The sequence below is a fragment of the Periplaneta americana genome, chromosome 11 (assembly GCF_040183065.1).
Source record: "Periplaneta americana isolate PAMFEO1 chromosome 11, P.americana_PAMFEO1_priV1, whole genome shotgun sequence".
NCBI classification, from domain to species: Eukaryota; Metazoa; Arthropoda; class Insecta; order Blattodea; family Blattidae; genus Periplaneta; species Periplaneta americana.
Window position 1 is genome coordinate 74,606,411 of NC_091127.1, and position 24,617 is coordinate 74,631,027.

Here is a 24,617-nt window from a genome sequence, read left to right on the forward strand (position 1 = left end):
CAGTCACGAAGCTTGAGTTTTGAGGATGCTAGAAACAATAGACTGTGACGGTACTATTTTGCATTGCCTGTAATGAGGCGATATTAGCGATCCTAATGGTGAGCAACTATCTAATGTTTGCATATTTACTACGTATTGAGCTTCGCGACTGTATATACTAGACTGTGTTAACACTGTATTGGCATATTAATACAAAACTCAGAATAAATAAACGGAAATGTGAAACTAAATTGACACGACACTACACTACAATTATTCACAGTTTTATTCTACTCGCACTGTCCTTTATCACTGTATTGACTTGTTAGCACAAAACTAAGAATAAATGAAAGAAAATGCAAGAGGGTTGGAAGAGGTAACCGTACAGTAGATCAGTAACAGGAGGTCAGTAACCTGCCCCGGTCCTTGACAATAAGCACAGAATAGTGACATGGTTAGAGAAGCTTCATCCCCAATGCCTGACAAAGAATAGCGAAAGTCTTCCAGATCATTGCATGTACAGTCACATAAAAAAATTATCGCAAAATTAAAAATGGTTTGAAAGAATTTAGCAACAGTTATGCTTAAAATTATCCATTTTAGTCAGGTTTTTTACCTCAATGGTGCCCAAAAGTGATTCCGTTTTTGCGTCAGGCAGTTTTCCATTTTCAAGTATTATTTTACATAGGAAATCAATCCGTTCCCAAATTTATTTTTCGTTTGTGCAGGTTTCCTTTTTATAGAGGGTATGTTTTAGCAAGGTTTTACTGTACAAAAAATTAACACTATAATTTCATACCTCTTAATTATTTTATGCTCGACCATGCCGAAATGTAGTAATTATACACCTGGTAGCAGTCCTTTAATGCATGTCATTAAAGTACACCTATTCATTAAAGTTCAGGTTTTCGATTATTCTCGGATATGCAATCGAAAGACGAGCGAAACGTCACGAAGGCTGGAAATCCAATACTGTCGCAGAAGGTTATGTTATGTTACTATAATAATTAGCGTTAATTGTAAATAATATTCAAATAAATTCAATTTGTCATCTCGTTTTTCAATTCTAAATCAATTTCCAGGTTATACATTCTCTGCATTACATCAAGGTCAATGACATTGTTCCTCGGAAAAAATAAATACTTTCGCATCTGCGCACATCTCACAATTCAAGAGCTATGAACAAGATCACTTCCGATTTTCCGTCAGATACAAATAAAATGTATACTTCTGAATAATTTAAAGTTAGAAATATGGTCGAGCATAAAAAGTCGTATGAAACTTGCCTATAATGGTAATTAAGATGCTCGTATGAAAATTATGAAACTCGCGCTCGTTTCATAAACAAACATACTTGCGTCTTAATTACTATCATTATAGGCTCGTTGCATAATGTACTATTAATATACTATATTTCATCGCATAATCGTCGCATTTTCTATTGCTTTCTTTTTGGCGTGAAAATGTATGGTACAATCATTATAGGAAGAATAAATTAAAATGGTAATGACTGGTAGCGTCATGTGCGAGTAAGCAGGGCCAAATTGCGTGATTCATAGCAGAAGAGAAAAGAGAGGGGAACTAGTATTAGCATGCGACGTTGGAACCATAACATGTACAATAACTTAAAAAATAAAAATTAATTTGGTGTTATTGAATTAAAAACACTTTTTATTGACTAAAAACATTCACAGTATTGTTGAAACACATGTATCAGTACATCTGATACACTTAAGTCGATATCATCTGACTACTGGACCAGTCTGCTGAAAGATAATTGGTCTAGGCCTAAAAAAGTATACATTCGTAAACAACCACTCACAACCAACAATTGTATTGAACTGAAGGCATTTATAGCTATTGGCTTGGTGCTAACATCTCGCACCACCACTCCATTTACTTTCGTCAGCTGCCATTACTGTTTCTCGCACATTCGACCTTGAGCATAAAGATACTTTGTGTTGCGGTGGTGGCACATTATTTTTAAATAATTCTTGATCATGATAAACAGAAACTTCCATGCAACGATTATGCGGTGAAATTTTAAAGTCCTGAACAGTTTGTCTATAAATAAGAGTGTGACCATTATGCAATGGAAATGATTATGCCATGAAATATAGTATATCTGATTTAAAATGTAACATTTTATTATGTATTTTTTAAAGTAATTTTAATAACTGATGTTTCTGGAAATGTGAAAAAATGATATGAGTGTTGTTCTATGCATGCGCAGAGTCTTCCATACACATCAACGGTCACAGAATGCATAGACACAGTAAGTGTCAGAACTCTGAGAAATATCAAGACATTCTAAAATTATACCATCATTTCAGTTCTCCATGAAGATGGCACAGTGAAATGTTGTCATTGTCATTTTCTAGAAGGCCTCTTCTGGTTATAAAGTTAGAAAAAAAAATCAGAATTTATTTGTATCATTCCATTTAAGAGGTACTGGATGTAACCCTTTTTGTGGGCCATCCTGTATAACCGATTCAATAATTCTAACACTAAATAAGTGAAGAGTTTTGACAGTGAAATGCTTACCGAATCCTCTCCACCACTTTCATCGTCTTCGTGTCCTAAATCATCAGTCCAATCTGAGTCCAACTCTGGAGGTAGTTCTCCTTCCCAAGGGGGTGAAGTAGCTCGACCTGGTGGTGATGGGCAGAGTGCAGCCACCACATCACCAACGTAATTAAGCAGGTAGCAGGCAGAATCCAACATAAGTCTATGTTTACCAGTGCTTACTCCAGCTTCTAATTTTTCTACAACTGCAGGCTGACTCAGATACTGTTTACTGTACAAAATAAAAAATACCCATTTCAATGAATATACTGAGTGAACATATAATATATAGATTTTATTTTATTTTCTATTTTGTACCATTCAATAAAAGATAGTCACCAAAGTTCGAGCCATTCTGTAGCAGCTGAGAAGAGATGTATGTGCCCCTTTCCTGATCCTGCATCAGCCAGTGTGGCCATGACGACCATCAACTCTGAGAAGCCTGTGCCTTCCACTGCTGGGGAAAGAATGTGAGAGCCAATAGGGATGAGGGCACGAAGTATCGTAACTGCCACTTCTTCGCTCACATTGCTACAACATAACAAATATAACAGCACTGAATCAGTATGACAAGTATTTACTAATATACCTAGTCTAATATGAAACATTTAACCCAGTAAGAAATAAAGGTATGAAACTACCATATTTGCCAGCATATATGCGCACTTTTTTTCTTTGAAAATAGTTCTGAAAAACAGGGTGCATCTTATAAACCAATATTCAGTTTTTTATTACTGTCATTTCTGAAAATTTTCTCTGTTCCATGTTAAACTCTACAGATATTTCTTTTTCGCTTCCTTGCGGTGCTTGAGAGCATTCCAGTTACAGTGGATGCACGTGCTCTGTTATTCACCATCACATCCTGTTTGTTTAAACTTTCTCATTGTCATGATTGTTGTGATTGCTGATAAATTTCTGCTGCTAATCTTCTTTCATTTCTTTGAAAATTTTGACTGAAAAAGTCAGCATTGCTACACTATTGCATACACGCTACATGTGATTGTGTATGCTAAGGAGCATGGTAACAGGGCTGCAGAAAGGCATTTTGGGTCACCCCCAACTGAGAAATGATAAGAACTTGGCAGAATCAGGAAGAGGATCTAAAAAAAGCAACTCATAGAAAACATAACCTATGAAGTGGAACTGCAAAATGGCCAGAATGGTACTCTTTCCTAGTTAGATTACCTAGATACTGTATTTCTTGAAAGTACAAATGTTTATTATTTTTTGTTTGAATTACAGTAAAGTGGTTTTTCTAAAATATGTGTACAAAAAAAAAAGAGGATGCGTCTTATAGGCTGATTCATCTTATATGCTGGTAAATATGGTATATTTTATTGCATATTCTTCATGCACTGGCAATCTAGAACTTTCCCATTCAAAAATTCATTAAAATGTTCAATGGCGGGTACTTGACTTACGTCATTTACCCATATGAAGCCAGTTATGTAGAACAATTTACTGACAGAGTCGTTGCCCAGGATGCTCCATAGGAGGCTGGTCTACGCTACACCCGCAATGAGATGATTAGAGAGATCTGTTAGGATGCCACAGGGAAACTGGAGTTCCCGGAGAAAACCTCTGTATTACCTAGACCACGGGCTCCCCAACGCAAGTTATAAATTAGGAGCATACCGGGGATCGAACCTGGGTCCAGTGCTCTAGCCACTATACCAACATGGCAGCTTTCATTATATATAAACAATTATAAATAGAATAAATAGTTTTTTTTTTTATTGTGAAACTATCAATATAACAAAATCCCAACATATGGCCCTTGAAAGGGCAGACAATGTGTCAGAGGTTAACAAATGGTGCTTCTTACCTCTCTTAGCTCTGCATATATTTCCTTTAACCTCAAAAGTATCAACAGTAGGTTTCAGTATAATTTCTAACTCACATTCAACGCTACTCTTCATTTCTACAAATTTCATTAAAATTCACCAAAATTATAATCTCCATTCCACTATGGAAAGACAACATTCTAGACATTCTATTAACAATGCACCTTTTGAAAAACATTATTTTGGAGGTATATGTTATATAATAATAATAATAATAATAATAATAATAATAATAATAATAATAATAATAATAATTCGTGGCGTCACAGTTCTTCAAGGGCCCAGACCGACCAGCCAGCTGCTGGCCTCATGTTCACATGCTGAAGCAGAGGTGGACTATCATCCAACCAAAATGGAGGTATCATGTGGTTAACACGATGATCCTCCCAGCCGTTATAGCTGGCTTTCACAACTGGATTATGTTACCTATAGTAGCTCCCCAAGTGCATCATGATGCTGGATGGGCACTAGTCCCATACATTGGCCGAAATTTCATGAGAAAATTTCTTCCCTCATGAGGATTTGAACCAGAGTGCATTCCGTAATGCGAGTCCTAGGCAGGATGCCTTAGACCACGACAGTATATGTTGTATTCAGTGTAATGTCAGATGAGAATGTTCTGCCTGATTTTTCTCACCTGTTCTCTTTTACGATATATGCTGTAAGGCCCTGAAGCAAGAGATGATTCTCCTGCAAGAGTCCTTGGTGTTCTTCAGTAGGGCTGTGGGTGCTGCTGTTTGACTCAGAGCTTGCTATCTGGGCACCAGTTTCTGATTTGCCATTGGTAGTTGCTGTAACTGGGGGTGGTGGGGGTGCTGCAGCACCTCCTGTAGGAGTTGCTGCATTGGTTGGCGATTCTGACTGCTGTGGTGAAGCAGGGACTAGTGTGGTTGTGGTTGTAGGAGTAGGTAAATTGGCAGGAGGGGGTGTAGGACCACCCAGGATAACATGACGGAGCCAGTTCTGCAATATTGCTGGCTCTACAGTAGCAAGTCGAGAAAGAGATCCACACAGACGCTCTAAACTTCCATCACCTGGCGTCTTCTCAGCTGTAAATCACAGTATATCAATTGTCAATAAGCACTGGTAGTGAACAGACGCAAGTTGAATGCGGCTCTGACGTTGCAAGTAGAGAGGCATTGTCCTCAGGAAATGTTACGGAAGATTCAATCCAAGAAAGTGAAAATGTATAGGAGTGTACAACAGGAAATATTAGCAGGAGTGAAAGAATTAGTAGATCGGAATATAGGAGATCTAAATAATGAAGAAAAAGCAAATTATGAATCAAGTGACTACAGACAGGAGATTGAAAGGGTTAAGATAAACATAGAGGAACACAGTGAGAAGATTGAATTGCTGAGACAATAGAACAAATGAAGAGGGAAATTAAGCAGTACGAAAGAAGTCAAAGAAAAAGGACATTGTTATTCTTCAGAGTAGAGGAAAAGGGACGTGAATTCGCAATAGAAACGAGGGAGGCAGTATGCAGAGTATGCTAAGAGATCTTCAAATTGGAAGTAAGAGCAGAAGACATTAAGGAAACTTATAGAATCGGATTAGGATGTAAAAGGCCTATTGTGATAAGATTCCAAATATAGTAACAAAAGAAAAAATATTAAAGAACTTACACAGAGTGCAAGGAACGGGAATATGAGTTGAAAAAGACCTGAGCTACGAGATCAGATGTAAAAGGAAGCTACTACTCCCTTTCATGAAGGCGGCAAGAGCAAATGGACACTTTGCAAAATTATATGAAGACAAATTAAAAATCAATGGCTAATTCTATGACGTAGAATTCTGTAAGGCAAATGAAGATCATCCAATATTTGGATTAAGTACGAAGAAGTGAGAAAATCAATATGAAAAAGAGCAGAGGAGATCTGAAAAAATGGACACAAGTTCGCAAGGTGCGAATGGACAAACTGATGGAATTACAATCGTGAGGAAGAAGAATGGTCAAGAGAAAAATAAAATGAAGCAATCGCAGTTATCACACAAACTGGAAAGTAGGGAAATTGAAGAAAATCACTGACATGGATTAATACCGACCAGCCCAATTAAACAGAGATTAAGCGAAGATCAAAATTCGAACTGGGACAAAATATACGTAACAGGTGTTGGACGGTCTGTTCAATCAGCAATTGTGGTGGAAAGTAACTATCATAACAAGATCGTTGACCAGGTACATGTAGACAACAGAGAATTGCCTGAATTGCAGATCGCGCTGGAGGAAGCGAGACAGAACCAGGAATGCTGAGATCAAGAATAGAAGAAGAAAACGTATGTGAAGAAATCAGATAAGAGCTGAATAATTTTGAGGGAAAAATTGTTCCGAGGCCGGGTATCGAACCCGGGACCTTTGGTTTAACGTACCAACGCTCTACCAACTGAGCTACCCGGGAACTCTACCCGACACTGATCCAATTCCTCCCTCTATATCCACATACCGCAAAGTGGGCTGACAACTGTCAAGCAACCAACTTCGAGTGCACACTAACTCCGTGTGACTTACATTGTGGTTTTCTGTTAACGAACAGTGACGTGTATTATGCAAATCAAGATTTCAGGTATAACTCCCTGTAAAGTTGATTTGAATAATTTCGAGGGAAAAATTGTTCCGAAAACCAAAGGTCCCGGGTTCGATACCCGGCCTCGGAACAATTTTTCCCTCGAAATTATTCAAATCAACTTTACTTTCTGTTCGTTAACAGAAAACCACAATGTAAGTCACACGGAGTTAGTGTGCACTCGAAGTTGGTTGCTTGACGGTTGCCAGCCCACTTTGCGGTATGTGGATATAGAGGGAGGAATTGGATCGGTGTCGGGTAGAGTTCCCGGGTAGCTCAGTTGGTAGAGCGTTGGTACGTTAAACCAAAGGTCCCGGGTTCGATACCCGGCCTCGGAAAAATTTTTCCCTCGAAATTATTCAAATCAACTTTACAGGGAGTTATACCTGAAATCTTGATTTGCAGATAAGAGCTGCTTAAGTACCACAAATGCAATGAAGTTTAGTGACACGAGTAAAAATCAAGTGATTCGGGAAGTGATTTAACTAGATTAGTGGGAAGGAAGGTCAGTGCTGAGAGGAGAAGTGAAATTGTTTCTGTGAGTGCAAGAGTTGAAATGGTGAGAAGTGAAGAGAAGAAAAAGAAAGACGAGTTTATAACAGAAAAGGGTGAAGTGGATGTTTCTGGTTCAGAGATGGCTAAGGACTTAGTAAGTAAAATGAAATATGAATTAGAGAAGTGTAATAGAAAGTTAAGTAAGACGATAGAGGTAATGAAAATAGGTGAGGAGTATGATGGAGGAGGCTAGCTAGGATAGCGAAGTATAATATGTAGAAAATTAGTGAGATCTGAAAATGGAATATACACAAGAAACAGACATAATAACGAACATATTGGATAATGGTGTAGTATGTTTTGGTAACAAGTATTATTAGAAACAGTGAGTGTTCGATATAGACTAAGTGAACTGAAAATCAAGAACGGAGTGATAAAAGTGTCAATTTTGAGTGAATTAGAGGAGTGTAATAGGAAGTTAAGTAAAACGATAGAGATAATGAAAATAGGTGAGGAGTATGGTGGGGGAGGCTAGCTAAGATAGCGAAGTATAATATGTAGAAAATTAGTGAGATCTGAAAATGGAATGTACACAAGAAACAGATAATAACGAACATATTGAACAATGGTGTAGTATGTTTTAGTAACAAGTATTATTAGAAACAGTGTGTGTTCGATATATGTGAACTGAAAATCAGGAACAGAGTCGTAAAAGTGTCAATTTTGAATGATCTAAATTAAGTTGTTAGGTTTTAAAGGTGAGAACACTGATCAATTTAAATGGGGTCGAAAGTTAAATTATAAGAGCATGTCTACAAAAGGTCTATCTGTAATGAATGTAATTGTGGCACCGGATACAAAATTGTGAGGTCCACATTACATGGATGTAAATGTTGACATCAAATATATATCATATCATGTATCTTGAATAGCTTATATTATTAGAGCGTAACATTGAAGATGTTACTGAAATTCATATAATCTTTATTAGGCCATGTGGCCTAATACATGTTTGGATGATGACGACGACAAACGTTCTCATGATTAGTGGTGACACACAGACTGTATATTTATTAAGTAGTTATTGATTAAATTATACTATATTTTTACAGGAAAAACCCACCTGTACTAAACAATTTATTGAAGAAATGAAGTACTTTGGTGCTATACTGTGTTGAAAGAGAGCCCTGTGGTGTTGCCACAGAGAGCAGCACTGTTACCAGATCACGTCCAGTCTCCTGGTTGAAGAACTGATCCAATGCCAAACGACCTGCTGCTTTATCTAACAATGTCTCCATGAATTTGATGCATTCAAGAAGAACTTTCTCATCGACTGCAACACTATAAGAAAGCAATGCACAAATTTATTGAATATTTGATAATTAAATTATTTAAGAATAAATATTTGTTAAATATTCCATATGAGTAAATGCTTTGCTAAATAAATTAACTCTAATTTCTAGAGTTCCCTATTAATGACTTTATAACACTTGTCGGAGAAAGACTGAAGGTGCAATGTTTGATGTAATTCATCACAGTTCTAAAATTTAATTGCTGAAATGTAAGAATCCATAAATCCATAACATATTCTTATATATTATACACTTTTAAAAAAGTCGTAATAATTACTGAAGATGGTTCAAAAACAACTTTATAGTTACAGAATGACTGAATTACAATTGAATACTTTATCTTCATTAATACAGTATATGAAATACAAGAGTCATATAATGGGTTAATGACATTTTATGTAACTGAATTGATAGTCTAGAGAAAATATGATTGTTACACCTCTCCTATAACACCAAGTATTTTCTGACATCATGAATAAGTAATACAAGATCTGCTTCAGTACTACAGTAGAACTCCTTTCAAACGAATCTCCGAGGAATTACTTTTTTTCCCTTTTAACTAGGGTTTTCCTTAAAAGGGGGTTTACATAAAATGGGAAGAAAAGGCTAAAATAACTAGTACAGTAAAATCCCTCATAACCAGTACCCAAATATCCGGCAATATCAAAACAATGGCACTTTTGGCTGGGCCAAAAAAAAAAAAAAATTTAAATCTGTCACACTGCCACAATCAGGGCCATCAGTGTTGCCACATTAGGAAGTTCACACGAACTTTAATTTTCAGTAAATATTCGAACCTAAAATTAGTAATAATTTGTGTTGTGTGAGGTGTTTTAATAAATGAAATCCATACAGCTTTTATGTTTATTTAATTATGTTTGGGCCATCAGTGTTGCCACATTAGGAAGTTCACACAAACTTTAATTTTCAGTGAATATTCGAACCTAAAATTAGTGTATTATTTGTGTTGTGTGATGTGTTTTAATAAGAAATATCTACACAGTTTTTAGGTTTATTCAGTTATGAGCAAGTGATAGAGAAATAAGCTTCACATGGCTGCAGTTTCAACATTTGGTACCGCAAAATACAAGTTTTCTTTTGTATATACCGGTATTTATTCAATTATCCAGCAAAATCTCGTATCCGTAACTAGCCTGGTCCCTTTGGTGCCGGATAAGAGAGATTCTACTGTACTAGCATGTATATTATATACCAAACATAACTATTTAATTAGGCCTACAATGATTATTTACAATACATTTCATTATAATATTTTCTAACTCTCCAAATGGTGAGACACGAATGTTTTTCTATTTGGTTAAACCCGAACCACACTGAAACTCGACATTGAAAATTTCTTCTTTCTTCTTTATTACTCCCCATAAAGTAGTTGGCAAACCATGCTTTTTTGCCATATGCGATGGTGTTATTTGAGGATTAGCCTTGACATCTCTTATTATTTTCACTTTTCATCTGATAGTTAATTTCTTACGTTTAGTCGTCATTATAACAATGCATAAACTAACAAAAAACTTGGAAAATGTATCCACATAACTCGCGAAAACAAAGCAAGCAAAGCAACCACTTTGTGAAAGCAATGCAAAGCAAGACCATAAAGTATTATACAGAATAATGCTGCAGCATGGAGTCACATTACAATCGACTGAGATGCACTATCGAATATGCCAGTACTATTGATTACTGAATGTATTAGGCTTCATTATCACAAAATCCACTTGAAAAGTATTTCTTAAAAGTAGTATTTTCTTTAAAGCGGTTTCCTTAAAAGCAGGAAGTTTGACTGGGACTTAACAGATTATTTCTTAAAAATGGGGTTTTACTGTATTTAGATTAATTTAAAAGGTTATGTCAAAATAATGAGAGCATGCATGCAGAGGATCAAAGTAGAACAATTTCAAAATAGTGACCTGTTTTATGCTACAAACCATTCAGGGACTGCCAGAACTAAATTGAATTTTCAGACTTTTTAAAGATCCCTGACTTATTGAAGTTATTTATGCACAATATGGCATTTATCTCCAATATTACAAATACCAATTATTACTGAATTCGCAAATTGTTCAAACTTTTAGTAGCCCTAACATGGTGTCCACAACACCACAAATGAAACCAGCCAACATGGGTTCCTATTTCAAGTTGTTCCACCTGAAAGTCCTGTGCATGCTTCTGAACTTTCAAATCACCCTTTAGTCACATAACTTGAGATTTTTAGACATGATTTCTAAAGAGCTGTAAAAATATAGTGGAAAAGATTAAATATTCCTATGACAGGAAAGATAACATGATAACTGAGAAAACTTACCAAAGTATGATTATTTAACAATCAACAAACCTAAAAGGTCACCTGCATAATTGTTATCAATATTTTAATGTGTTAAGGTAAGCGTTCACTACATTGTATCGCACTCATCAGACGAATCATACGGATTGCAAAAAGACTATATTTGCTGTAAGTGTTATGTAACCTCGTTCACTACATAGTATCGCATGCATCAGCTCTAGGCAAATCCGTCCACGTTTTTTGGATAAGCAACTTTTCCAATGCGTGCAATCATGGCCTTATTTAATAAATCAATTTTAATTAGTCAACTGTTACTATTATGTTGTGCCATGTTCAGTGTCGTGCCAAAATGGCAGACGGAAAACTTATTTCGCTTGTAGAAAATTGTGAAGAATTATATAATTTGAGGCGTTCCCATTACAGTATTAAAGTTGTTTCTTACATATATATTATGTAATATCTCTTTCGTTTCTTCCTCTTCAATTAAGACGTATGAAGCAATTACAAATTCTTATTCACTAACACTCGTAATTAATAGACCTAACCTCAAATTCCTCAGTTTTCAGCAATGTCAATATTGTATAATGTCATGTTTTAAACAGCTGATAGGCAATCCAATGAGACAATGAGGTAGAGCTGTTACAGTGAACGCACTGCACTTAAAATATCCATTGTGTGCGATTCATACGAGGAATTCGATACGATGTAGTGAATGCTTACCTTTATAGAACTGAACTTACAAGTACTGAGTGGTGGTCTGAGCTGTGAACATCCGTAGCAAGTAGTAAGTGTGTTCCAATACAATATAATACACTCTCTTTTGATGCTCGTCAGTTTCTGGATCTCCAATCACACGCTCCAATGTACGTAAGACAGCATCATGCAGGTGTTCAGTACATGCATCCAATGTCAGTGGCACAAGCACATCAACTGCTCGGTGCCGAACCTCGTTATCTTCTGCACATTTCCTGTAATGAATACATTAAAATTTTATTTATATTTTTGTATTACAAGGGTACTTCAAAAAGTTTCAGCACATTGTTTTTAATCAGGTGTAAGGTATATTAAAATATACTATCTCTGAACATAATCTCCCTGCTTCTAAAATATACCTTATGCTTATTGGTCTAAATGCTTTTTGATGCAGACAGGAAAAAGTTTTTGATTATATGAGAATTCCAAACAGACGAAACTTAAAAGGTTCAAGATATGAACTGCAGAATGAATGATAAAGAAACTTCAATTCGATTTCTGATTGTTGTTCATGGTATGACTGCCATATTTTAGGCATGCAATACTGCATAACAAATCATCCTTCAACAGGTTTCTTCATCTCTACTTTGTCCAAATGGTTGGCCACAGATCACACTGCAGCACGTTAGAACACCATGCACTTGTTATGGCGGCTTCATCAAATAGTGTTCTAATAATAGGATCTTGGGAATATCAGAATACCAACATAAGTTTTCTAGCAGACATCTGCACCTTAAGCTTTTCTGAAGCTAGAGATGGTGGATGCTTCCTATGCATGCTCTAACCAAGAGCACCCAGAGGGGGTAGCCAGTGGTAGCAATTTTATTGCTACCACTGAGATTTCTATTTTTCACGCGTTTTTTTTTTCTCTATGTATTCGATACATGTTTTCTCAAACCCTCGATAAACAATTCAACAAAAGTGAGTACTTTAAACTATGAATGCATGCACAGGGTAATTTACATTTCAGAACAGGCTATTTTTCATGTTCAATTTTCTCTCTCTTCATCCATCTGTTTCAAAATCATCAGTACCAGCTGCAGAAGACACAGCCCTGCAGTATATATTGACTACACCCCAACTATGGCTACTAGCAACAGGCATCTACAATGAACTCCGATCAAAATACCCCTCATTTCTCGTGAAAAACAACAATTGAATAGACTATAGTGGACTATAGTGGACTTTATGTTGTCAGCAAACAGCTGGATACATTAAGAAGATTGAATGATTAATTGATTGATTGATTTATCCATCTGTTTCCTCTAATTTTTTAACCATCTTGCAGGATCCTGCAGGTGCTCTTGACTTTAACATTTGGTTTCTAGTTCGTAATGATGGGCATAGTTCAAGTTCTCCTTTTCACAATGGCACCAATTCAAATGATAAGGACAGATACTGAAATTGTGCTTATATTCTTTGTTAATTGTTTAGACATCCATTTTGCACAAAATCTGCAGAAATCAAGAATATCATACTTAAAAACAAAGTGTGGAAATTTTCTTATAAAATCTTACCTGTCTCTCTTCCTATACATTTAATTTAAACTTGCTTGAAATTTAGTAACAAAAGCATATTGTCGTTGTTACTGCAATAACTCCTATGTGACATATTTATCGATTTTCAGATTTTTGCTCTATTAAATAACTTAAATAGTGATACAGCAAATAATAAAATCTCCTATATGTAATTATATTTCTTTCTTTCGAAAATGTAAGAATTCACAATCTCCTATATACCACTGTCATCAATCCATCAATCAATCAATCAATCTCCTGTATCTCCTCATGAGGAGCATAGGGCATTCACAAAGTGCCTCCATCAGACCCTATTTGTAGCCAACTTCTTCACTTCGCTCCATGTTTTCCCCTCCCTAGCAATTTCCTCCAAAACTGTTCTCTTCCATGTATTTTTTGGCCTTCCTCTTGTTCTACTACCCTGGGGGTTCCAATCCAAAGCCATTCTTTCTACACTCCATCGTCTTTCCTGATTGTGTGCCCAAAGCAATTCCACTTTCGTCTTTTCATCTCTATTGTGATTTCTTTCTGATTTGTTATCTTCCATAGTTCTGAGTTCGTGATTATATCTGGCCATCTAATTTTTAAAATTCTTCGTAAACACCTATTAACAAATGTTCGCAGTTTATTTTGTATAATTTTACTTGTTTTCCATGTCTCACAACCATATAATAAGACTGATTTCACATTACTGTTAAAGATTTACCACTGCCATAGAATGAATAAATGTGTTTTTCCTTCCTACGGAAAAATTTTATATTTTGCACATAGGAATTATTGCAGGAACAACAACGATATTCCACTTCTCAATTATTTGAAAGTCATTTTACTGTAAATAGTAATTAAAAAACATTTGATATTAAAATAATGATGATAATATACCTACAATTTCTCTAGTTTGTATAAAAACCAGCTGTATGTTATTACAATGTCAACAACATCACTTACAATGTGAATACAAAAGCAACTTACGTAATATGCTCCCCAATAAATGTGACTAGTGAATGCAGCAAATATTTCAGTGATGGGTTGACACTGAAGGAGCCGTGATTCGAAAGTGAAGATATGTGTGTGTTAATCACAGCCAATACATAACTTTCAGCAGGAATAACATCATTGGCGTATGTGTTCTGTTACAAAGAAAAATTGTGTTAGTAGGAGTAAAATAAATATATCAATATGAACATTCGGGGATCTCTTTGTAATTAGTGTAATGAGAAAGAAAAAGTGCCCCAAGTTAGTGGTTTTCACGTCACAGGTTTGTTGTGCATTTCCAAGAAAAACTGCTAGAAAATTAGATATATTATGGTTAGAAGTTAACAGAAGTTGTGTCTTTGGAAAGAATTTTTAATTTCTATGTTAATTTATTTTATATTAAATAATTATAACGTGATTAAAATTGTATTCATATTATTGTTTCAAGATTGCAAAATTGTAAATTATTTGTAGGCAAAATAGTAGACTTTCTTTCAAAATAAAATGTCAATTTGTAAATAATCGTTTCTCAAGTACTATATGAATTTATTTTCCTCGTGTCGCATACCATATGCATAACGAACACAGCTACATCAAAACAGATTATGCTCCACATAAATTGCATAAAAAATCTTCACATTAAAAACATTCCATATTTGTTGGAACAATAAAAATAGACAAAACCAAAATATGGCTCGGGGGGGGGGGGATTATAACATTAAATGATGACAACTACTCACCCACGGAAAATCAGCTACTCCATTGTCATTCCACTTCTCCAGAACAGTGCGAACACCAGCCGGAAGAAGTGCCATCAGTGCAGTAGCTAAGTTGTTTGTCTTGTTACAACGACTTGAAGAAATTGCCAAAATTTCTTTGAATGCTTGAAAGTCTTGAAGAGAATACTTGCCTACCGGCTCCGAACTCTCATTCATCTGATACAGTAAACTTGACCTACACACAAAGTTAAATTAAATTATTAAATTATAATTTCAGTAGAGAACATTAGTTATTTTAATTCTATTGATTTCAAACATGATTACTTAAATTTCTTAAACATAGCCCATTATTTGCATTATGAACTAAACAAACAAAATATTATTAAGTTCCATAGAATTCTAGTTCTGAATTTTGTATTAATGTGTAAGTATTTAAATATCATATAAATGTTCTTCAAACTCTTAGAAATTATTACGTTAATAACATGTTTATTTTACAATCTTCCTACTACAGGCTTCAACTTGTTACTAATACTGTACCTAATATGAAAGCTAATTGAATATATAATTCAAACACATTTCTTCAAAATAACGCTTCAAAAACTGACATCCAACAAATCACATGCCTCTCTTTCATATCAAAAGCAACAATAGTGTTGAACAGCAAGCTCGTAAGTATGTCAAAAAAATTAAATTTAACTGCATAGCAAAAAACCTTTTAATATCTTGATAATGAATTAATGTCTAATATAAGAGGAAATACTTGTGAAGTCTGTACCCATGTCATGACTTAAGATGTTTTTGCAGGTTTGGGATGACTTCGATAGAAATAAAGTGTAATCTCATTTTGTTCATTTTTTTAACATACGAGGGCATCCACCACTGTGAAGTAATCGTCAGCATGTCTGACTATGAAACGAGCAGGCCCGGGTTCAAATCCTCGGAGGTTTTTTTCCAGGGTTTTCCCTCAATAAATTGAAGCGAAATTGCTGGGTAATTTTCGGCATTGGACCTCGGATTCATTTCGCCATCATTACTTCACATATCATCATCATTCAAACAATAGTCCAGGTAAAGTTCACAGTGTCCTCTGATTGAGGTTCTGGATGATATGTAATCTATTATCAGGCAGTACATCTCACTTGATATGTGTCAGAGGAAGAACAATTGTTTGTATGCATCTGAAATCTGACTAGTGTAATAGGTAGCTAAGATGTATGCAATGGAGAGGGGAAAGGAACTGGCCACCCTAACCTATTATCTCCTGGCCTAGTTGCCTCATAATTGGTGCCTTCTTGGTATCACTTCTGTGGTTCAGACCTGTCTTCAGACAGTTGACTAAACAACAACAACAAGTTCACAGTGTGGCATGCTGTACTTGTACAAGAGTGCAGCCATTCGGCTATCCAATCATTCATAAGAATAGGAGTGATAAGCACAATAAGCCTCAGGCTGCAGTGTAAGCCATCAGGTCCCTCCTCCATACAAGAGAAAAAGAAACATACGATGTTCAACAGCATCGACAATCTCTTAAATAGAACAAATGGAAATGCATTAAACATTAATGGTACAATACCACCATATAGAAAATTAAATTTAAAAATAAAATCCATTGCCTCTGATGATTCTCATCGTCATCCTTCTCCCAAATACAGTCATCTTCCGTACTATCCATATTGTTCGAGATTCCAGTTTTCTTGAAGCTCTTCACAATTTCATTTGAAATTAGCCCCCATGCCTGGACAATTCATTTGCATATTAGTTCAAGTGAAGACTCTCGACTTTTCCAGTAGGTGTCAGCATATGGGATCCTGCAGCAATCCATTCCACGTACATTCACCACACATGATCCTTGAACGGTTCATTTACGTTCATATCAAGTGGTTGCAGCGTTAATGTTAAACCACCAGGAATTATGACCAGATCTGTTCTCATCTTCGACATTTCTTGTTGAACATCGTCGACAAGATGGCCACGGATGCTGTCCAAAACCAAGAGAGACCTGCGATTTGACAGGTAGCTTGAACATTTTCCCCATGCAACACGCACCCAATCATATATTTAGCTGGAAGCCATTCATCCTTTCTCTTGGACACGAACATGTAGCCCAGGAGGAAACTTCCCTTTTGGAAGCATTTTTCATTTGAATATCACGTATGGAAGAAGTTTCCACCCGTCCACAGTGATGGCCAACATAACCGTTTATTAAAGTTTCTCTGCACCTGTTGTTAACAAAGTGATGCTAGACGCAACCTTTTTGCCAAATGAGGTGTTCCTCGGCATATCAAAGAAAATCGGCATTTGACCTGCATTGCCAATTTGTGAGAGCAGAGAGTTGTGACCATGCCATTTCTCTATGACCAATGGAATTATACTGCATAACTGTTATTTCTTAACTTCGTTATATAACCAAACACTTCTTTTTCAACTTCTGGATACTGCCTGGACTTTGGTCCCTGAAATAATAAACTTGTCCTTTTCGCACTCTGTAACTGTTCTTTAGTTTATATCAGTAGCGCACATGTGATGGCTCAACACAAAACTCACATGCTACAGAGTGATTATCATTACTTTCTATGAACTCTATAACTCGTAATTTGAAATGTGCTTGTAACTGCAGTTTTTCTTTCCCATTTCACTTAGAAATACGAATTAATTATTTGTACATGGACCACTATATGTTGTAGCCTACTTGTGCGTCACCCACATGGTTACTACAAGTGAGCGATGTGTGTACACAACACTTATGATGTGTCAGCATGTAACTGAGGCAGGCTTGCGGTCAACGCAAGTGGTGTAGCTTACTGACCGTTAGTGCAGTGTTACTGTTTTGCACTTCTTGGTCACATTTACTAATAAAATTTTTTTAAACAGTAATAAAGATGGGAAAATTATGCGAATTTCCCCCTCCCCCCAAATTTCAGTTTGTATATTGAGAGAGTGAGAAAATTATGCGAGGAGCAAATTTATGTGAGTAAATACTAAAAATATAATTCATTACCTGCTGCAAGCTATAATTGTTTCAGTAAGAGTTAGCACATGTGGCAGCAATTCTTGAGCAAGATCGTTTGCTGATGGTGAGGCATCTGTAGTTTGACTACTTCTGTAAAGGAATTACAAACAAGTATAAGCAATATCGGTAGCAAAGAAAACTAAAATAATAAAATTTATCAGCTGCACATACTAATTTACTTCTGTTAATCTGAAAATGTAATAATGTTCCTGTTTTATAACTTAAGACTAGTGGCTACTTTCTGCTGTATTTTACAGAATGTTTACTTTAATCCTCATTACCCATTTTTGATTTACATCACTTCTGCTCTGAACAGGTCAATTATCAAACTTACTTGGTGGAATCAGATGATTCTGTAGTTGGTTTTGAAATTCCTTCATCCATTAGTACTTGAATCTTAGCTATTACTGCATCCAGCAGATAAAGGTCTGACAACTGGGGAAGATTTGCTTTAGGAACCAAGGAATCTATAAATAATAAGTTAATTGTATCAATTAGTACCAAATGACGTAAAATAAACAATAAAATGCGACTAAACAATAATAATCTAATAGTTTACAAAAATATTGACAAAGCTGTAGTAAGAGCAATACACCATGTTAAAGAATGCAGAGAAAACTTTCCCAATAATAGTATCTAATTCAATTATTCATCCTTTTATAAAGAACTTCGAATCACAATTTTTATTCACATATATAATCAGGAGGAATGCTCTAATACTGTAGTGATGAAAAAATCTGTGCGAGCAAAAACAGTAAAGGGAATAAGATTTTGAGCTATGTATGGGGGTTAGGGGGAGGGAGAGAGACAAAGAGAGAAAGATACTCTAAAGCAAATTTTACAAATATAACTACTTTCTCTTTCAGTAATACAGTGCATACATTTTATCTTCTCCAGATCACATATGTGTAGCTGCTCTGTGCAGTGCCGCATCTAGCATCCACTCTACATTTGCAAGTGGGAGAAAATAAAATGTATGCACTATATAAGCAGTTACATTTAAAATAAAGTGAATTTTTGTAAATTTAAAAGATCAGAATTCTCTGAGACTGATTTTTCAAGGTAGCAAATTATTTTTTTCAGTAATGTTTAATATTCAATGCCCAATCATACAATCTTTAGATAAACTGAAATAACAAATGCTCACCTGACTTCTGCACTTGCGGGTGAAATGCAGTAATGCAATTTTTTGCAATACCAATATCATATTTCAGATTGTTTACTGTTTTTGCAACATTTTTCAGCAATGTCTCAGCATACTGTGTGTACATGCCTTGTTTAACTAAACAGTCCTGCAACAAACATTAACAATTATTAGTTCTTTCATATAAAAGTGTACTTTTCTGAGGATGGTACTACCAGTGGGTTCCCATGGCGACCAAATGCTATTATGCACAATTAGTTCCAGAAATTCCGTTAGCAAAGATATATCAAGTGCATCAGAAGGGCGAATTAACAAAACTGCAAGTTTATAAATAGAGCCATATAAGGCTGTCTCTGAAAGTTACATTTATATTACAGTTGAAGTGAACTAGATAGTTGACTAAATAGCCAGAAGTCATGATCCAAAGCTACATAGTACATAGCAACCAAGTCCATAGTAGCTAGTAAACGAAAATGCTTGTTTGATCGAAGACTTGCATACTAAACAAACATGGATGCCTCATCAGTAATTGGAGCTATGGAAGCTGAATATGCTTTGGAAGTATAATGTAGAATAACACGTTAACTTTCATCATGGACATTTTTAGTACCAATATCTACTTTATATTTTTTAAACATTGCAATATTTTAGACCCTTATCTTTTCCACATAAATTTTAAGCCCTTATCTTTTCCACATTAAATTTTAAGCCCTTATCTTTTATACATAACTCGTAATGAAACTGCATTAGGACACTGCTTTCTTAATTCAGGTCTAGGAATTCTCGTCACTGGAGATGTCATCACTGTACTACTTCTTCAATGATTAAATTTTCGTCACCAGACTTGTGGTGACCAATTAAATTTTTGCCACTGACTTATAGTCATCTATTACATTTTCGTCACTGGTCATAATATTATTATTATTATTATAATTTTTTTTTAAACATAATAGAATTGTTAGGTTGTTTTTCAATGTTAAGCAAAATGCTTTTCCAGGAGTTCACTTAGCTAGTTGTCTGTTCCATCGAGGCCAAGCTTTTTGGAGCCATTTACAGACCGATAGACTGTCAGGACAATACTCGGAAGAAGATAATACTGAGCTGAAGGCGCAGTTTCATTTGTGTGTAGCCCTGGCAGTTGTTTTCGAGTAAACTCTCGTTGCTTTTGAAGATTTGAAAATCACTGCTATCTATGAATTAATTCCAGTCTTTAATTATGTGGAAGACAATTATGTGAAGGGTCATAGATGCGGTAGAGACATACAGATGTCAATGCTGGAACTGTTATATAAGGAATAGAGAACAATACATGAGACATGGCACAGGCTGATGAACACTCACACGGGAAAGCCTCATCCTTCCTTATATTGTCCTGCAGTTACTGCAGAGTGAAACAGAAAAGACACAGTGTGGCAATTTTGAAACATTAATCACATAACATTTTATACAGTGTACTTATGGATATTTTACTTGTCAAAATAAATCACTATTTTTAAGAAAATGTGTACTGGTGACCAAAATATCGGGTGACCAAAAAGTCGAAGTGATCAAAATTGCAGTGACTAGGTGATACAATGACGAGAGTTCCAGTGACGAGAATTCCACTTTCCTCTTAATTCAATGCTGCACTGTAATGTCATGGTTTTTTTTTCTGAAAAAAAAAAAAATAGTCTATGAAGAAGGCCATGATTCAACCATACATGTCCAAAGTTCCTAGTGTGTAGTTCACTAGTCAGTTAGTTGCTAGTCACGAATGTTTAGTATAGATTTCAGCTTTGAGACACAGCCTAAACATCGAATGATTTTTCCTGTCCTTGTCTACTTAACAAGGTACTTTCTTTGATTCTTTTTCATGTCCACTGTAATTCTCAATCGATTGTTTTCAAACATAAATAGGTTTCATTAAACATTTTTCAAAAACGCAAAATTTGTTGATATGCACTTCTGGCATGATGCCCATGATATAAAAAGAGGAATGGTAGATAGGCTGAAACCACTTTTGGGAATTCTCTTATAAAAAAACAATATGTAACAACATATTCTTTCTGGTTAGTTTTCTACGTCAATTAAAGATTCAAGAAAAACTAAACATACCTTCATCCAGCCTGTAAATGTTTTGTATGCTGAACGTGGTCCCCAGACTAGAGAATGCAATAACATTGAACGACATGTGATTTCTTGATTTTCAGAAAGCTTATCCATGTATGGGGTTGAAGGTGGTAGCAGGAGTAACAGCCTGTTAACATATCAATATCACATCTTAGCTTATTGTATATGGGATTCACATTGTGTCTTGAAATTCACTTTACGAAAAACAGTGAAGTCTCTAAAAGAATAATGATTACTACAGACATGAAAAAACACTTTTCTTAAATAATTTATATCTGTAGCCTATCAATGCCTTCTGTTGCTGACTGAAAGAACAGAAACATGCTCTTGTAAGGTAAGTAGCATAAATATGTCACTTTATTAGACCATAAAATATTTAATGAATAATTTCAATACAGAAGTTAAATAAATCTTCTACATAAAAAAAACAGACACACAAAAGAAAACTTCAAATGCCTATGACTAAATTAAAATTTATAACAGTTGAAATACTGTACACAATTTTGAAACTATATTAGTACATTTTTAACCTAGTTTACTTTCTGAAAATAATAAACTATAATAGGGCAAAGCCAAATCGATCTCTGAAGATGAACACATCAGATGCTCTGTTTATGAATATTTATATTGTCTAACACCATTTCTTTAACATGCAGTGATATTATCCTATCAATTGTAAGCTGTATTTTCCATACTGATTCTATTTACTAAACTTATTACATGCCAATGCCATTCTCCATTCTGTTTTATTTCCAAGGGGTATTTCTTTTTATTTCTCATCTGAAAACATGACGACATTAACATAAGCTTATCATAAGTAACCTCATTCGCTTCAACACTGCTTCCAGAGGATGTGGCTTTATTAACCACTAACTTGCTTAAGACTAGTTTAGTATGATAAAACGCAGGTGGTAGCAGGAGTAACAGTCTGTTAACATATCAATATCACATCTTAGTTTATTGTACATGGGATTCACAGTGTCTCTTGAAATTCACTTTAAGAAAAATAGTGAAGTCTCTGAAAGAATACTACAGACATGAAAAAAACACTTCTTAAATAATTTATATCTGTAGCCTATCAATGCCTTCTGTCGCTGACTGAAAGAACAGAAATACATTCTTGTAAGATAAGTAGCAGACTCAAGCATGTGAATTGCGAACAGTTGCCATAAATCTAAGAAGGCTGCAGAGAAACATCACAGGGAGATGGAGGTATGGTCTCCTGTCAGACCTGGATGCTGTGGCTGAATCGATATGATGGACCCAAACAGTGAATCACGTGAAAAAAGTGATCCTAAATTCATTCTAATATAAGGAGGCTACACAATAAGCCTAAAGACTGTGGTACTTGCCCAAAGAGTTCTTCTCAGAAGAAAAAAAAACCGCACTTCTCATTAATTAAAAAAAAAAATGAAGATGAACAAGTCATTAAAGAAGCTTTTTGTAAAATGAAAATATTTTTCAATGCTTTTAAAATAAATCATAAATACTATCCTCCATTAGAGACATTTCTCTTTCACAAAATACTGTGATCAGGGGAATGGATTATGAATTTGGAAGGGCATGAAGATCTACATAATGTACTTTCCTGTCCCCTAGGAGTTATTTTCGATACTAAGTTAACATGGAGCAACCATTTGAAATACATTTCTGAAAAAGCTCGTAAAAGATTCTCCCTTCTAAAAAGACTAGCAGGAAAGAAATGGGGATGCTCTAGGAATACTTTGAACACTACATACAAAATGTTTATACAGCCAGTGCTGACATACTGCGGAGAAATTTTAATTACTTCACCTTTCATAAACGAAATAGAATATGTTCAAAACCAAGCTCTCAGACTCATTACTGGTGGAATCAAAACAAATCAGGAAACAATTGGCATTCATACAGTCCTCTCTGTAGATTAAAAACTCAAAAAAGTTTCATATCCATTGTTCAAAAATTAAAACAGAAAATCAATATCCCGAATTTAAAAGAAAACCTACAAATTAAACCAAACCCTTTAACTCTATTAAATATGGAATATAATCTAAATTTAACAGAAGAAATACTGAAATCAGAAGTAAACACTGAAATACTAAAACAATTGTCTTTAGAGACAATTAATATTAGATACCCTCCACAAAACTAGCTTCATTTATACACTGACAGATCCTTGATCTCCAGAGAACAAGGTGCCGGTGCAGGTGTTACGTGCTGTCTCTTCTCACTTTATAGATCTCTTGGGTATGGAACAACAAGTTTTGATGGAGAAATCATTGTAATAAGTGAAAGTCTCAGGAATCTTCTATGCCACATCAGTAAATTTAAAATGCAGTTATATGTCAGACTCCAAAGCAGCTATTCTATCAATAGTCTCTAAACACACACCTTCATCTCAAACAGCAGAAATAACTAAAATGCTCTCTCAATTAATATCACTCAATAAAAGAATTGTATTCCAATGGATACCATCCCATTGTGGAATCCTGGGAAACGAGAATGCGGATGCTTTAGCTAAGAAGGCCAGCACTGCTACTTACAGACCTGTTACTAAATCTACGTATTACTCTGTGAAAAGATTTATTAAATCTACATACTTAGACTTCAACAAACAAAATTTGATAACACAATCCCAAGGGAAAAAATGGAACTCTCTGCATCAAAATCCACAGTTAATTCCCGATTTACCACGAAAATCGTCTGTAGCTGCATTTAGATTGGCAACAGCCCATAATTGTTTGGCCAAACACCTGCATAGAATTGGAATATATCAGTCCCCTAACTGTCCATTGTGCAACTCAAACCAAGAAATGGATTCAGAACACCTCAAAATCTGTGCTTCAGTGGCTGGTCATGATAATATCTTTGAAAAATATTGGAGTGCAAGAGGTCAAATGACTTTATTGTCAAACGCCTGGCATTAGAAAACAACAACAACAACTTTCCTGTCCCTATGGTTTGATAACAGACAACAAACCAAAGGAAAGGAATTTGAGAAAAATAAAGTCACAATCTTTGTACGAAATGGAAACATAAAAATTGGAGATTTATCCTTTGAAGAGATGGAAAAATTCAATTATCTTGGAGCAACAGTAACAAATATAAATGACACTCAGGAGGAAATTAAGTGCAGAATAAATATGGGAAATGGCTGTTATTATTAGGTTGAGAACCTTTCGTCACCTAGTCTGCTGTCAAAAAATCTGAAAGTTAGAATTTATAAAAAGTTATATTACCAGTTGTATGGTTGTGAAACTTGGACTCTCACTTTGAGAGAGGAATAGAGATTAAGGGTGTTTGA

The 24,617-nt window shown here is 35.2% G+C and overlaps 1 protein-coding gene across 5 annotated transcripts in view; it reads right to left on the bottom strand.

Moving 5' to 3' along the window:
- poe (E3 ubiquitin-protein ligase-like protein poe) overlaps nucleotides 1-24,617 on the bottom strand; it is a 214,135-nt gene that overhangs the window by 148,498 nt on the left and 41,020 nt on the right. For all 5 annotated transcript variants that reach the window (XM_069839628.1, XM_069839627.1, XM_069839626.1 and 2 more), the window contains exons 18-28: nucleotides 21,320-21,461; nucleotides 19,229-19,373; nucleotides 18,416-18,548; nucleotides 18,070-18,171; nucleotides 15,090-15,303; nucleotides 14,347-14,504; nucleotides 11,845-12,072; nucleotides 8,574-8,791; nucleotides 5,026-5,437; nucleotides 2,884-3,075; nucleotides 2,524-2,776 (exon numbers count right to left, since the gene is read on the bottom strand). In XM_069839628.1, coding sequence (XP_069695729.1) covers nucleotides 2,524-2,776; nucleotides 2,884-3,075; nucleotides 5,026-5,437; nucleotides 8,574-8,791; nucleotides 11,845-12,072; nucleotides 14,347-14,504; nucleotides 15,090-15,303; nucleotides 18,070-18,171; nucleotides 18,416-18,548; nucleotides 19,229-19,373; nucleotides 21,320-21,461 — 2,197 coding nt within the window. The remainder of the gene's footprint in view (nucleotides 1-2,523; nucleotides 2,777-2,883; nucleotides 3,076-5,025; nucleotides 5,438-8,573; nucleotides 8,792-11,844; nucleotides 12,073-14,346; nucleotides 14,505-15,089; nucleotides 15,304-18,069; nucleotides 18,172-18,415; nucleotides 18,549-19,228; nucleotides 19,374-21,319; nucleotides 21,462-24,617) is intronic.